The following is a 16581-nucleotide window of genomic DNA, read 5'->3' as shown; positions in this document are numbered from 1 at the left end:
TGAGTGCCCTTACACAACAACTCAGTTTTCAGTGATGTGGGCACTGCAACAGGCCACCCTGACATCTGCACTGCTCCACCAAAATCCACCAGAGACAGGCACTGTCTGTGACCCACATAACAGTCCAGAAAGCCTGGCTTGTTCAAAGCTTTCTCTAATTACTCTGAAACAAGAACACTTTCACAGGGTCTGGTACGAGCAGGACTGAGCCCACAGCAAGCACCCAGACACATAAATGTCTCTCTGTGAGGCTTCCTATGGGCTGGTATATGCACCTGCATCATGGGGATATGGAATCTGACCAGATTCCAGGTGCACAACCTGCCTTAGACACTACAAACTTCCAGTAATCCAGACCTGCACAGGTCTCAAAACCAGCTTCCCTGCTACCCCCTGTCTGCCTTTACCCCAGAGCCTCTACATTTGAAGACAGATGCCAAAGGCTCTCTGTGTAGCTACTGAACACAACCAACATTTTATTTTGAAAATCACAATTGTCAGACATGACAGGGACAAATGAAAATTAAAGGATGTTTCCATCCACATTCAGTGCTGCTGGATGTTTAGATAATCCACAAGCCTTTAACTTCTGCTGGAAAAACTGCATTGGTTGACATTTAAAAAAAAACCCTGTGATTGAATCATGAAATAACATGGAAAAACTTTATTTATTTATAAGTAATTTAATTTCTTTATTTATCACAGGCTGCCAATGTTAGGCTGCTGCTGACCTGTGCTAGAAAGGCCATTTTTTTTAGGCTGCAGAGTAGATTATTCTTCAGCCTTTTCAACTCGTGGCCTTTCTGTTGATGCTGCCAACAGACATCCCAATTAGAGCTCACAGCAACATAGCTTGTTTTCAAAAGGAACCGTGGGGGTCTGAAAGGGAGACTTATTTATTTATAGTTGTAAAACATGATTTGAAGAAATAGATTTGATTTTGTGCACGCATTTTGTGTTCACTTTGCTTCATATTTAAAGCAAGCAATGGATTCCTACGTCCCAATCTCACCACATGCAGCAGTAAGAAAGAAAAATAAGGCCACTGAAACCAGTGATGGTGTGCTGGCAGGGAGAGAGCCAAGTTCACTACTTGGTTAGAAGCTGAGGCCTTCTTCTTGTACTGGGCTAATTGCTTGGGATTCTTAATAATGAGTTCACAAAGTCGCTTAAAACCTTGGGTTTAAAGGCACTGGAGGGAGGAGGGAAGGAGTGAAGGGTGTGAAAAGCTGTTTTTCAAAGCTAAATTGATAAAACCACTCCCTGTGCAATTAAAACCCTGAATAGCTGACATTGGAAAGCAGCAACTGCATAATTTATCGGGTCGGTTTATAAAGGAAGAGAAGATATCCGAGGACAGGAAAGGAATTTCATGGACATTTCAACATCACATGAAAACTGTGGTGCACTTTATCATTTCAAGGTTTATTTTTGCACTCCCTTCCACTGGGAGGAAACAAGCAAAGGTCTATTAGGCTGCATTTTCCCTGCTTTCCCTCTTTATCAATGGAGGAAAAACCACAACGGCTCCAATACCCTACACTAAGGATATTGGCATTTTTTCTAACCTTAAGTCCTGCAATCAGCTTATAGAGTCTCTGAAGGAGCTCTATGAAGAGGACTCAGAAGAACAGATTTAACCTGAATTTAAGTTCACATACCAGGAAGAAACATTGCAGGAGAACATTTTAATTGTTTAATGCTGTAAAAAGCAAATGCACACTCACATTAACAGTACAGTCATAGCATTTTTTCTCCTGTTTGTTACCTCTGGCATCAGTACTGGACCACAATCTTTGGCTAATGGGGTCTGAGGGAGGGCAAAGCAGCCCCAAGCAAACATCTGGGGTGACTGACTACAGCCACCAGGCAGCATCAGAGACTCTTCAGACCTGTGCTTGCTGAAGGTACAAAGGGAGGCTATGGCTCACAGTGGCACCAGGACATTATTCTGCATGAGGCTGCAAGAACAGGTATCCTTTAAAACGTTAGCAGTGTCATTTGTGTTAACAAAACATAATGAAAAGTAACTCCTGTGCGTGAACAGCAGACACTTCCAGAAACCATTTCTGCGTTGACTTGAATTTCAATCCTGGACTTTAAACACCTTTCAGTGGCATTTGAATTGACTTATCAGTGAATTGGTTTGGTTTATTTTGTGACTGAGATGTGATTTGGAGAAAAATGCTGAGGAAAATGTAGAAAGGATAAATGTGTAGGGAGTTTATATTCCTTCAACAAAACAGTCAGAAAGACTGCAATCCTCACTAATTTGGCAAATATTTGGGACAGAATTATTTTAAAAACTGCATTGGACTCAGCAAACAGTTTGATGAGGAAAATGAAAACACAAACAGGGCTTTTTTTTCATGATCAAGTGACTCAGGAGCATTTTAAGACCCAGTGAGTACCCATGACACTAAAGCATTAAACAACGCTTGACTGGCAGCATAACCCATATTTAGAGACATTCAGAACCCAGCTGTCATCTTGGGCATCTAAATAAATCGATCAGCTGTAGGCACAGATATCAAGAAGCACATACAGACATGGAGTCTTTATTCTCATTGCTAGCAGAAGCTTATCCTAATCTGCAACGGTGCCTTTAGTTATGTTATAGTACAGAAATAACTTTGGTTGGTGCAATAAATCCTTTGTTATAGACTCAGAAATAGACCTGCTAACATAACTGCTATCTCCTGTTACCTAATACTATCAATCCAAGTAAAAACTCCAAATCCTTTGGGAGAAATTATGAAATTTCAGCAAAATGCTTAGGTAAGAAGCACAACACTACACACCCTTCACAGATGGCTGGGGAGGAGAATGCCTGCAGACCCTGACTGGCTGGGTCACCACTGTTTACCTATGCTAAATATTCAGATTTATTGAACATCCTCTTAAGGGCTTTACAAAGGAGTTTCAGAAGGTTAGAAATCCTGCTCTGTGTCCCCAGTGACCTGTGAAATGAAAGCAGGATGAACTCATCCTGCCCACCCACACTCACTCACGTTCTCAGAGCCAGCAGTAATGACCTGAAGCAGCACATCTTCTGTTTAATGGTTGTGATAAATTACTGCACAAAAGGTATGGTGTCTCTGATCCCAAGAGGTGCAAGCTGCATGCTGCAGACCTTCCTGATGTGTTTAAAAAACACTAGCTGCTCTCCTTGAACTTAGTTATGCTAGGCAGCATTTTAAATACTGCCATGCCTTTGACTGGGCTACTAAGTGCAACTGATTGTAAATAATTGCAGTGTGCTCCTCAGGGATGATCATTAGTAGCCACAGGCATGGAGACCCAACTGGCCACATCCATCACAGTGCCTAACGGTGCAGTTCACAGGTGTTTACCTGGGATGTGTTTGGTTCAGCTGTATATTCAGCACTGGGGGCAGGGGGCAGATAAAAAGCTGCCAATTCCTCACACATATTTTCATATTGCACTCTATTAATTGGCCATCTGAATATACAATTAAAGCAACACTGAAATTATTCTCTTCTAGTAAAACAGCTCCTCGTGTGATGGTTTGGGCTGGGACAGAGTTAATTTTCTTCACAATGAACTGGTATTGAGCCATGAGTTGGATTTGTGCTGGGAACAGTGATGATTACTCAGGGATGTTTTAGCTGTTGATGGGAAGTGCTTACAGAATCCAGACCTCTCCTGTTTCCCACTTATCCCTCCACAAGGAGGCTGGAGGTGCCCAAGAAGATGTCAGGGGACACAGCCAGGACAGCTGACCCCAAATGACCACAGGGATATCCCAGACCATATGGTGTGCTCAGCATATAGAACTGGGGAAAGAGGGAGAGAGGACATTTGGAGCAATGCAGTTTGTCTTCCCAAGTCAGCATTGTGTGTGATAAAGTTCTGCTTTCCTAGGAATGCTCAAGTACCTTCCAGTCAATGCAAAGTAGTGACACAAATTCCTTGTTTTGGTTTGCCTGTACGTGGCTTTTGCTCTTCTTATTAAACTACCTTTATCTCACAAACCCATGACTTTGCTTGGCTTTCAGATTCTCCCCCATCCCACAGAGCAGCTGTGTGGGGCTGAGCTGTGGCTGAGGCTAAACCACAACAGTGTGCCAGAAAAACTCCAAGTCACATGTATGCTGCATGGTGACACAGGACTTTAAGTACTTGCTAATTCCAGGCCAGTGCTGAAATCCTCTTGATTATTCTTAGTTACATAGAAGTATATCCTGTGTTATGAGCCAATTTTACAGATGTTTCAACTTTTTAAAATTTTATTATTTATACATAATTTTTAGGAAAAAAAACTTCCTCAGCCTGAGCTACCAAGGTTAAAACAAATAAGATGCTCACTGGTTTTACCACTTCTTTTACTGGAATAATTTATCTCCTAATATTCATAAGGTGACACCATTAGCACATTTAAGAAGTGCTAAGAGAAGAGCTTTTAATCATGGAGATAACTGTTTATTATAGTTGTCTGTCATTAATTAGTTTGCAAGCCTCATCCTCTCTGCTGAGGATGCCCAGGGAGGATTCTTACCAACACACATCTTTTACACATGTACAAACTGGATGCTGCAGGTAGGCAAACCATTACCACCTGAATGTAAATAAAATGCCCAAATAGTTGAGTTGCAATTAAAATGGAGTTGTTCTAGCAAGGGACACTCTTTATCTCAGTTTTGAGCAGCTGGAAAATGTTATCAGAAGATTGTGACAGCCCAATTAAGGCATTTGATTTACGTTTAAAACGGCATTTGCCAAAGTACTGCTGTACCTTAGTGCAGAATGCCCCTTAGTACAAAACACACCTGTCTGGAAGCACCCTTACTCTCAAAATAATTAATGCAATATTGTTACTCCTAAAACTGTGTTATCTGTGTTCCTGAAAATACTAAAAAAACACTAAAAACTGAATAGAATCATACAGATTTAAAACTAACCTGAACTTACTATAAAATTTGATGGCAGTTGTATGTATTCATCTATTTTTAATCTGGCTTCCTAAAGGAATAAGTTTTACACGGCCAACTGTTGATTTCTTCCCACTCTTCCTCCTCCTGAATACATGACCAGACTTCTTTGCCCATTTACAAACTCAAAAAAAGGCAAAGCTTTGAAGTACTGCTGAATGTCTGTGAACATGTTGAGAGAGAGGAGACACTTCTCCCATGCCATTGTGCAGAGAGAGGGAAAGGAGGGAAATTTAGGAGTTACATTTGTGCTTGGCAGCAGCTGCTCAGCAAGCACACAGCTGCTGAGGAGCAGCAGCCCATGCTGTCAGTAGCACACCGGGGTGCAGGGAAATCTGGGGAAGGAAGTATTTGGGTAACGAAGGATAACTCCTGAGCAAACCAGCCCTCATCAGTTCTGCTACTTGTGTTTGAGGCTTCAGACCAGGCACTCATCTCCGGTCCCACTTTCATTAGCACAAATAATCCAGGGAACACAGTGACAAAACAGCAGTCAGTGCCCTGCTTCAGTGGACCAAATTCTTAGACATTTCATCAGGCAGAGGAAATTCATTATGGTATGTTTTTCAAATGAGTCTTATGAGCAGACCTGCAAAAAAGGCATTTCAGAGCTAACTCCTGCTGGCTCAAAGGGAAGCAGGATTTCAGACTCTGTGCCAAGACCCTCAGCTGTGAGCACAGAGTCTGCCTCCAGAGTCCTAACCTTTAAATCTGTGCCCTTGAAAATGAATGTCTCACCCAAGTACTGCTGCCAGCACAGCAGCAAGAGACAGAAACTGTGTCACAGTAACAGATTCAAGCCTGAACTGTCCATCACAGACACAAACAATTGGAAGAACCAGATACGTAGCTGAAGCAAGTTACATCCACAGTGAACTAAGAGGTTAATGCAATCTTCTCTTCCACCCAACAGCATACAGGAGGGCAGTGTGGCTGCAAGAGCTTCCTGAAGGCAACCTACTGCATTTTATTTGTCAAGCTAAAACCTCAAGTTATGAAAAAGATCAGTTCAATGGATTCTCAGCAGAACAATAAGTAGTATCATCACCAACTCTGCATTAGTTATTAAAAGTCCTGGGGTCTTTCTAAACTTAGGCTTAGTTTTGGCGTATTTCAGCACAATACATAATGACAATCACCCCTTATATTGCCAGAGAAACTGTGGCAGAGGAGTGAAAATGCCCAAAATCACATAGCAGCAGCCATGGACAAGAAGCCAGGAGCTGAGGATTCTCAAGTTGAGTTAGTTGTTCAATCAACCAGAGTCCTGCTTTGGAAGCAAACAATACTGAGAAGAAGTTGAAAATGGGAAATCATGCTCTAAAGTGAGCAGTACCCAGACTATTTAAGCATCATTAGACTCCTCAGTTATGTTATGACTCAGCCTTCAAAAGTGCCTCTCTTCCAGAGGCACATCTCCATCCTAAACGTGAAGTCAGCAACTTCACAAACATTTCATGCCTTGTGTATTTAACAATCATCACAAACAAGAAAAGCCTGGACTTTTGAGTTCATGGTTCTGTGAAATGTCCACAGAAAAACATCACTGATTTCGTTAGCAAGCACTTGGCTCAGAGTACAGAAGAGAAAAGAAACTCACATGGTGCATGGAACATCACTAGCACAGACGAATGATCTTTTATAAACTTGTCGAAGTCCTCATCGGTCAGGTGATAAACTACATTTTCTTCATCTGCCCAGGGAGTCTCTGGAGCCTGTGGCTGAGGTGCCTGTGGGCTACAAGACAAACAGACACAGCTTAAAGGCAGCTCTCTGGTGCTGAGCAGTCATCTTGGCAAGTCAAACTGTAAGGAACCACTCTGTGCAGATGTTCACACATGTCTGACACACCAGCCCTACTGAACAGCTTCCATAACTGTACCCACCCAGAACTCACAGGCACTGAAACACAGATAAAACTGGAGGAGGAACAAAAAAATCTGCAAGAAGCTCCTGAGGACAGATCAGCAATGGAAGGGGATGGAGCAAGGAGATAACCAGACTGCTTGGTTATTACATTATAAAAATCAAATGCATTTCCTATTTCTCTTTTACCCTCCTCAGCAGGATGCTCCCTTTCTCACAGCATTCCCACTTTGTAGTTCACAGGAGTCATTGCAAATGAAAGAAAAAAGCAGTGAGCAGAAACAGCCAATTTAACCCGTCACCTTGGATACTGACAGCGTGATTAGGGCCGGCAGAGAAAGGAGGAGCAGTGTTGGGATCATGAGCCAGCTACACACACCATTTCCCCAGGAATCCATGGTTTTCCCCTGAACAGCTCTTGTGAGCCAGGGAAGCAACATTATGTTCTGACTCTGCAGTGGGCTTGTAGGCATAATTCAGCAAAGATACTCAGCTGCATGCTTCACCTAAAAGGCAAGGGATGTGTTCTACCAACTTCACCATGATTGCAACTGAGTTCAACTGTCTTTGACGGGTCAGAGCCAAAGAGACTGCTCAAAGACACAGTGGCAAGTCTGCAAACTGAACCTAAGCTCCTCTGGAGCCCATCATCCCAACAAACAATTGGTTTTGGCTTTTATTAATGTTCATTAAAAAGAGAATTAACTTGGCAGCTGTGAACTAAACTACGCTAATTGACATTTTATTTATTAAAGCAGTGTTCACAGAAAAGACACCCAAACATATGAACACCGGGAGCCAGACTTTGAAGCTATTTCTGTCAGTTGCAGTAATGAGTTCCAAATACCCCCCAAAATTCCCCAAATTCTTTGGCAAAGTACAGGTCTGGATGTGGCCCCATCTCTGCTGAAAGCAGATTTACTATTTTTGATTAAAACGTATTATTGTGTTAGCTGCCTGGAACAAGGAATGGCAAACAGATGATAACTCATTTATCCTGCCTTACTCATTTCTAGGCTGAAAGCCTAGTTTGATAAAAAAAAAAAAAAGCAGTAGAGATACACACATTCAGATAGCAAATTCTGTTGATGTAAGCAATGAGTGTGATCCAAGAATTAAGCAATCCATGCAGAACTGTGATGCACACCTCTGCTGCTACTTCTGTGATAAACAAACCAAGAAGCAAACATCAAAGTAAGAGGTCAGAGCTGCACTTGGCCAAGCAGCCCAGGGAGCAATAACATCCAGGTATCCCGGCAGAGTGAAGGCTTTCCAACAGACACCATGACACTTTGATTGATTTGGGAGCTGGGTTGAGTAGGCAGAGCATGATGAACATGGACGCAGTTGCCTGCAAAGCACTGGTGGTGTTTAGCAGGGCCTGGTGTGACCTATTTCAGTCAGGAATTAGTAAAGCAGGGCATGGGATGTTTATTCAAATACCCTAATTTAAAATGCTGTGCATGCTAATGAGCCTACACAGGAGGTGGTAAAGAAATACCTGAAGGCCTGGAGAAAGCAACAAACAAAATTTGAAATGTCATTTAACATTGACACAAGGTACACCCAACATCTGATTAGGATGACAGAAGTCCAGAAGAGTTATCAAAAGCCAATGCAGCTGAGAGCACAGAACAAGTTCTTGATTTAACGGCATAGTTGATGCTAAGGAAGGGCCTGAGGAGAATCCATAAAAACAGCAAGACAAACTAAGCAGCTATTGAAGGCAGCAAGAAGCTGTTGGGCTTGCCCACCACTCAGGCTGAACCAGCTATGTATCAAATTTAACAAAAAAGTGGTATGTACAAGATAGCATCTCTAATGTGTTGGATTAAGGCTGTATGATAGCTCATCTCTATCATCTCATGAAAACATCTGAATCTCCATAACACAGTAGCCAGTGCCTATTAGGAAGATAAGAAATGTGAAGTATCTGTAAGACTGATGCATTAGCACACTTCAGCATAAGAAAGAAGCACCTTTAATAAGTAGAAAAAAGGAAAAAAAAAAAAAAAAAAAAAAAGAGGTGTTGGAGTTCTCCAAGCTATCAGTTCTTGTCCTGTTGTCCTGAGAGGAAAATTCATGGACAATAATTTAAATAATTCTAATTTTCATAAGTTATATCATGCTCTTCCCCATAAATGAGCCTAACATCACCCATTTTCAGCACTTTACTAGTAATATTTAGAGGGAAAAAAACAAGAAGAGGGAGAGGGAAAACAGCTGCTTTTCTGCAGAGTATACTTATTGTCCACACAAAATGGGCCATTTCATGCAGCTCAATGTCTGCTGGATTTGCTTTCAAGACTCTACAATGACAGGACATGCATGCACAGTATAAAAATGCATTGGCTCTCCTTGCCACGGCCCTGCCATGCTCTGGTCCTCTGAGTAACATTCTGTACAAAAGCCACCTTTCAATATTTTAAAATTGTGCTATTCTGAAACACAGCCTGTACACCCTGCAGCTATCTCACTGCACTCCTTGGCTTTCCTAAAGCCCTTGCCATACCATTTTGACTACCTGTACTGCAGATTCCTCAGAATAGTATAATATTATGTATGAAGCATGTTTACTCTATGTGGTTTTATTAATAATTTAACTTATCATAATTTAAGCATCAATTACTGGCAAAATATAAGTACACATAACCACTCAATGTGGTTTCCTTAAAAGTTGTACTTATTACACAAAAAAGGGGCACAAGACTACTGCACAGATCATCTTTTGGCCAACTAATAAGCATGCACTAAGTGAGGACAAACAGCTGTCTTTAGCTCTGGACTGCTGAGGTATCAGCCAAAGCCCACAGTGGCTTGTTAGCAGAGATTATCATTGGAAAGAGCTTGCAGCTGTTCTGCTTTGCCTCCAGTAGCTGTGTTCACTTGCTGTCACAGCACTGATATAAAGGTACTGCATATTGCAGGGATTATCTGGATATTATGTGGGCAGACAGGGGAAAAAAACCACCCCAAACAGCTAATGTTTCACATATGGTAGCCAAGAGATAACCACATCCTTGCAGAATTGAAAAGCATAACAAAGTGCAGGTGATGAAGCAGTATCCTTGCTCTAAGGGATGATCATCTCCTTCAAGTTGGAGCTGCCATCTTGATCACTCACATCTGAAGGCTTAATTGACTACAGGAGGCTTTAATGACTCTGCCTGTTTGAGCCACTGGGCAGTACTCACTTGCAGTGTTTGTAGCTCCTGTTGCTAACAGGATGCTGCTCTCACTTCATTTCTGGGCTCCGAATCCTGAAGCACTCAGCCTACTGCTGCTGGAGACCCTGGGCTACCTGCAAACATGTGCACATCCCCAGTACAGCCCCACTGTACAGCAAAATAACATTATTCTGAGCCAATTTTGCTAAGCTGTACTATTACAATAGTTTGCAACAGTCTGTTCCTTCCCATGTGTTTGTTTCCTTTCATTAGCTTCATTTCAGTATTGTTTCCACAACTGCAGCAAACAAGGGAGGGTTACAAAGATGACAGCATGCCCAAGAGCCTGGGCTATCTGCAAATGGGATTTCTCCATCACCAGATTATCTCAGCTCTCTCCAGCTGCTCAATCAGCTTCACTCACCATGTGGGGATTTGCACCAGTTGTAGAGCAGCTATACACACACACACTTTTCCTGAGTGTGTGACCTGCCCGTCCCACAGACTCAGCCCCCAAAATGTTTATAACTGCAAATAGCTTTATTTAGGTAGAACAAGGTCCTTTGTACACTTTGATGTCATGAGAGCAAACACAGATGTTGTAAAAGTGACTACCTAGCCAGGGTGCCTTGATCTTCGGTTTGTCTCTGCAAGACACTTTAAAGGCTTCAGCTAAAGGCTGATGAACCAAGAAGAACTGCACACTTGGTATATACATTTTCAACACCACAACAAAAGTCAAACCTTTTGCAAGGTATTAAGTTCAAGCACCTAAGATGACTGGAAATATAAGCTGGCATTTTTAATGAAGCTGAGATCTGTGCATCTGCATTTATTTTAGTCCATAGTCAGTCTCCTATTACAGACAAAATGCAATTGTGAAATGCAAGGCGTGCATGCTAAAAACCAAACATTAGTCAATTTCTCTGTATGAGTTTAGCTGATCTCAGCGGGGTAGTTTTGTTTGCTCTTCTGAGCAGAGGGAAGGAGGGAGAGATGTCTTTCCTAAACCATTACATTCTGTAAATAATGAAGAGTACATAAAAGGTGGAGTGCATGAAGTTCAATGCCTTACTTTTTCAGCCACTCTGCGATATCTGCTGCGGTAGCACCAAAGTTCTCAAAGTTGAACAGGAACTTTCCTTTCCTGTTAAAGCAACAAAACAAGGTTCAGTCCTTGCCCTAAAAGATAAAAACAAGCAATTATATAAGAGTGCATGATTTCTAAAATAGTAGCAAAACATAACCGACTCAAAATAGCAGATTGTAGGATATCCCCGGACATTGAATTCTTCCTTTATCCTTTCAAATTCAGCAGAGTAAACATTCATCCCCGCAAGAACCTGGAAAAATAGAGCATAATCTTACTGATTCTTACAATACAGCAGGAACATCACACCATTTGTTCAAAGATTTAAGTAAAAATTCCAATCTGGGCAGACTCTGATTTCATTCACATAGCTGTCAAGCAGGGCTCTCTGTCAAAGCCACTGAAATTTTTCTGATTTTGTGCAAGGGGGAACAGAACAATACTTGAGTCTAATCCAGAGAAAACACACACCAGTCAGCATGTCATCTCCTCATGGCTCTGGAAGTATCTCTGTTTCGTTTTATTCACCCACTAACAGAAATACCTAAAGGGAATCCTCTCAAGTTGCAGCACTTGTGCTCTTCTTTGCACATTTGGATTTTAAGCTACAACTAGATTTTTTCTTCCTCTGCAAGTAGGGAAAAAAAGGGTCCTTATTTCACACCCAAACATTAAACAGAACACCAGAAATTCTGCCCTCAGCTCTGTAGTTTCCACTCCAGCAATGAACTTGTCTATGTCTAACCAACATGTCAGTGTCTAACCGCATGCAATGACATTATCCCAGCTCAAAAATACACTTACTGAATGGCAAGGGGAAATCAGCATGACTTTGATGTGAAAATAAAATGTGCCCTATTTCCATGAGCTCAGGAAATAGCACATGGCATTTATATGCTTTAAATACGTTAACTTAGGTAGGGCAGGGTATAATGAGAGTTAAGAATTAACCTTGTCCTACAGTCTTCAAAAGAGAGGCACAGAAGCACAGTAGCTTTTCAGACTAGCACAAAAAAAACAAAAAGTCTCTCCTTCATCCCAACCCATCCTTCATCTCAACAGTCCTTAAGCTTCAGGTTCAGGGCTCCTGTGACTTATTCTGTGCCCTGTCCAAATGTCTTCCAAATATTTCTGACATGAAAATTGGAAGACAGGATTGATTCCAAGTTTTTGTGGGTGTGCAATTCACACAGAGGTCATCCTTGCTGTCAAATCTGGACCCAGCAAGTTGCTGAGATACACTTCCTGATTAACTCAGTTTAATGGCACTGACGGCTTAAATAATTTTAGCAGCAGGTTCTTAATCCAACTCCCTCCTCCTTCCTTCTCCAAAATCAGGATTTTCTCCTTCCAGCTGAAATACCACATCAGAATTTAATACCATGTTCCTGAGTGCAGCAAATGCACAGACCAACCAAATGTGTTCAGAGCCACCATGAAATAAATCTTAAAGCAGAAAATCCTCATTTGAAGGTCAACCATTCCTAAGAATATGCTGAAAAGTCACAAAAAGATACTTTGTTTTCTCTTCCCTATCCTAAGAAAGGATAAATTGAATGGAGGAGAGTACAGAAGTGAGGTTTATACTTGCTGGCCTAGTCTTCCACTTGGAATTTTTCTTGTAGTTCAAACAACCATATTGATTTAATTCATATGAGATTATCTAGACTCAATTCTACCCTTTCCTTATCCTCCATGCCAGCACCTAAAGGCAGGTAAATGCAGTAGGATCAAGACACAATGGCTGCTTTATAAAGTAAGAACCAGTTTTGTTAACTAATTCCCTAATTAACCCCAGCCTACCAGATTCCATGTTTGCTGTGAACTTTCAGAGGATTTCCTATGATTTAAACAGGCATTCCTGGCCGCGTCAGACTGTGTCCATCTAATGGTGATTGATAAAAGTCAATAACTTGGATTCATTCTGGTGTTCATTACATTATATGAAGCATATTTAGCAAAAAGCTTATTACAACAGGATTTGTTTTAATTGACAAGAGTAACACCTTTAGCTGGCCAATAATTACAGAATTATGAAATATCAGGCTGCCAGAGACCATCAAAACACACCTACTGCCCAAAGCCAGGGTCCTCCTGCCAGACATTTGGCAAATTTACTTTTAGCAAATGACTGAATGACCCCAACTTCAATTTAGGTCCATTACCTCTTGTAATAGCCATTGCAGAAACAAAGATCAGTTTATTCCTTTCACCTCTGCAGTGACACTTGACATATTTCAACACTTATCTGCTCTCCAACAAGCTACCTATAATCTAAACCAACTCTGAACCTTTCCTAGGTGCCCAAGAATTCTGGCCATTCCTGTTTAGCTGTGACCCCCTACCCTGATTCTCAGTTTTCTTGACGGGATTGCTCCAAAACTGGCACCTTACAGCACCAAAAACTTAAAAAGGAGGAAAGCCCTTAAGCATATTCTCGAGTTGGTCTTTACTGAGCAGAACATTCTGGCACACTTACACAGCTCATGGGCATCAGGGAAATTATGAATGGTTTGCTAATATCCTGCTCCCCCCTGCTCTGGGACTCACCAGTGTCCAGCCAACCCTCTAACCACAGGAATCTTTCCTGCCAAGGACAAAGTAAGTCCACTTCTGATTTGGAGTGCTTTTTCCTTCTGCACTGGGTGCGATAGAATTGTGAGATATAACCATAATATAAAATAAAAATGCCACCCTGCCTTCCTCTCAGTAACAGCACTGGGACAAGAAAAAATCAATCCCAAGGGAACACAATGACCAACAACAAGTACAGTTCATCCTTTCACTTTTATGACCTCTTCCATAGGTGATACTGTACTTACTTTTCCTGCTGTATAACAGCAATATTCACTTTTGAGCCCAGCACATCCTGACAGGTCAAACTAAGAGGCCAAGCCCTCAGATCATCCAAAGCACTCAAACTTTGCAGCAAAGTCAGCTCTGGAGGTCAACATCACTCTAAGGCACTCCATGAATAATCTATGATGGGTTCAGCACAGTTAACTTTAGAAATGGCAAGCTGTGAACACATCCCACTCAGGAAGCTAATTGGGTCAAATTTCGACAAACAGATCAATTTTTGTGAAGAACACGTGTGGCAGTGGCATAACCAGACCTTCCCCTGAACTAATCCTGCTCTACAACACTCCACTGCAAAAAACTGTGTCTCAGGCCTGTCAGTCAGCTGTGCAGGATTAACCCGGATCTATAGAAACGATTTCCAAGTGAGGAAGGAAATAATCAAACCAGAATAGATCTAGAGTTTAAATTCTCTGGTCTGAATTTAATAAATGAGCTGCACATGGACAAGGAAGGGATAACTGCAGGAGAGAAGTGCTCTGCAGCATGCCTTCTCTCTGGCACTGTCTATAGGTGATGCTTTACACTGCTGATCCCTCTCACCCCATAATGTACTGCCATGCAGGGCAGGAGTGCCTTCCCAAAGGCTGCAGCACAGGCTCCTCTGAGGGGAGATGGCCTTAGTGTGCTGCCTGGCTGGACAAAAACACTCTTGAAAATATCTTCTAAGGCTTGTGCCATGTCCTAAATAAATCTGAATAACTCCCACTCATTTCAGCCTTAAGCAAACAAGGATTTAGAGAAAACACTTCTGAAAACAACTAGTTTGGAGAATGTTGGGCAGTCTGACAGCACCAGGTGGTCATGAGAAGGAATGGCCAGAGCTGCCCTAGCAATGAACTGCAGTAGTGCTTCATCTTTTCCTCACAAGAAAACTTGTAAACACAGCAGGGAATGATCCAAGAGGTAGGATCAGACCAAATCCTGCTACAGCCATGAAACAACAATCCTATTTCTTCATCCTTTATGTACTACTGGCATCACATAAATCATATGTTAAGCACATTATAAAACCTCAACTAGACAAGTGCCTTTGAGTTGCTTACAGAGATCAATACACCTTATAGGTACAAAGGGGTAACTAAATTATTGTGAATGCTGTATTTTATTAGTCAAAATTTACTTCCCTATCAGTGTGACATCAATGCTAATGTTGACAGAGCTACAGTTAATCTGTAAGATTCTAATGCTGAGTGGCTGGAGGGTGACCAGTAGCTTATGGGAAGGAGATTTCCTTCCCCATAACACTGTGATTCTCCACTAAAAAAGTGTATTAAAAACTGCAATAACTGCACCCATCCCTGACCTTGCTATGATCAAACCCATTAAGGCAAACATTTCTTGCTTTACTGAAATGAGCTCAAAAGGCTGACAAACTCACAAATTAGAGGCTAAACATAAATCTACACAATGTCAGAGCCTGTATCTCCATGGAAAAAACTGCAGTGGATCTAAAGGGCAAGGGAGTTCACATCTCATTCTCTAAAGTTTTAGAAGAATAAAAACCAAGAGAGAATCCTGAAGAGATCTGGAACAGAGTAGTTTATTTCTGGTTTGTTTTAGCTTGCTTAAAAATTGATAATTTTGATAAAAATTTGTCGGTTTATATACTATAAAAGAAAGTGTTAAAATTATTTTTAAAATGTCATATAAATCTCATTGTCTCACTTACATATTTACCCTTGAGTTCTGTGGCTGCTTGCTGATAAGATGGCATCATTCTCTTACAAACACCACACCCTGATAAAAAATAAATTGTGTAAGTAATATGCCAACAACTCTATTCAGCCTCTTCTACAGTATCTATGTTCCAAAGCATACGAAGTAATATTTTATATTAAAAAATTTAAACAAAAAATTCTTTATCTGCTTCACTAAATCATTATTAGATTATTAGGTTCCAAGGATGTTACTTGTTACAAGCCTCTATTTTTGCACATTTTTCATTTTCATATTCATTTCTCATCCTAGTATGAAGAGAGTAAAACCATCTTATATTCCTCAAGCTCTGAGCTGAGCCCAGAGGAGAATACAAGATGAAACACATATATCAAAAGTCAACAGAAGATGTCATAATTGTGAACTCAAAACAAAAAGCTTTGTGCATTTCTGGTCTTTGAAGGGACAGGAGGAAGGTACTTCAGATTCATCCCAGCTTAACAAGGCTTTGAAATTAATTTGAGACGCATTTCCTAAACACATTACACAGGCATCAAGTGTTAAACAGTGCTCTATTAATTGAGCACACATAGCTCAGAAGCAACAGCCCTTGTAAGATACAATAATGTGCTGGGGAAAAGACAAAGGGCGAGTGAGGAAGACCACCAATGTGCAGTTGGACTGTGCTGAGTGAGAGTTGTTTGACGATGCTCTGCAGTGCTAAGCAGATTAGCAGTTAATCACCTTGTAAACAGCAGTTTTCATCCCTGCCAAGTAAAATCTGTGCATGCAGATGGGAAGGGGCAGGAGTGCAGACAGCATGGAAGAAAGGTAGCTGGAGCCAAGCACTCCAGACACTTATTGTGGAAAGCCGCAGTCCACCACGGGACAGTAGTCAACACTTTTGTTCTGGCTAACAGAGTTTTGAAAATAACTTCCAGAAAGGAGGAAGAGATTTTGCAGCCACTCATTCAGGATCACATCAGCA

The 16581-nt window shown here is 41.4% G+C and overlaps 1 protein-coding gene across 1 annotated transcript in view; it reads right to left on the bottom strand.

Annotated features, from left to right (window-relative positions):
• PDIA5 (protein disulfide isomerase family A member 5) overlaps positions 1–16581 on the bottom strand; it is a gene marked incomplete at its 5' end in the record, with an annotated part of 98510 nt that overhangs the window by 43116 nt on the left and 38813 nt on the right. Inside the window, 4 exons of the mRNA XM_083865673.1 lie at positions 6553–6689; positions 11061–11132; positions 11237–11328; positions 15607–15674. Of these exons, the coding sequence (XP_083721799.1) occupies positions 6553–6689; positions 11061–11132; positions 11237–11328; positions 15607–15674 (369 nt within the window). The remainder of the gene's footprint in view (positions 1–6552; positions 6690–11060; positions 11133–11236; positions 11329–15606; positions 15675–16581) is intronic.

Source organism: Zosterops lateralis (genome assembly GCF_965231275.1).
Source record: "Zosterops lateralis genome assembly, chromosome: 7".
NCBI classification, from domain to species: Eukaryota; Metazoa; Chordata; class Aves; order Passeriformes; family Zosteropidae; genus Zosterops; species Zosterops lateralis.
The sequence above is the reverse complement of the archived record's forward strand: the minus strand, read 5'-3'. Positions and strand labels throughout refer to the sequence as shown.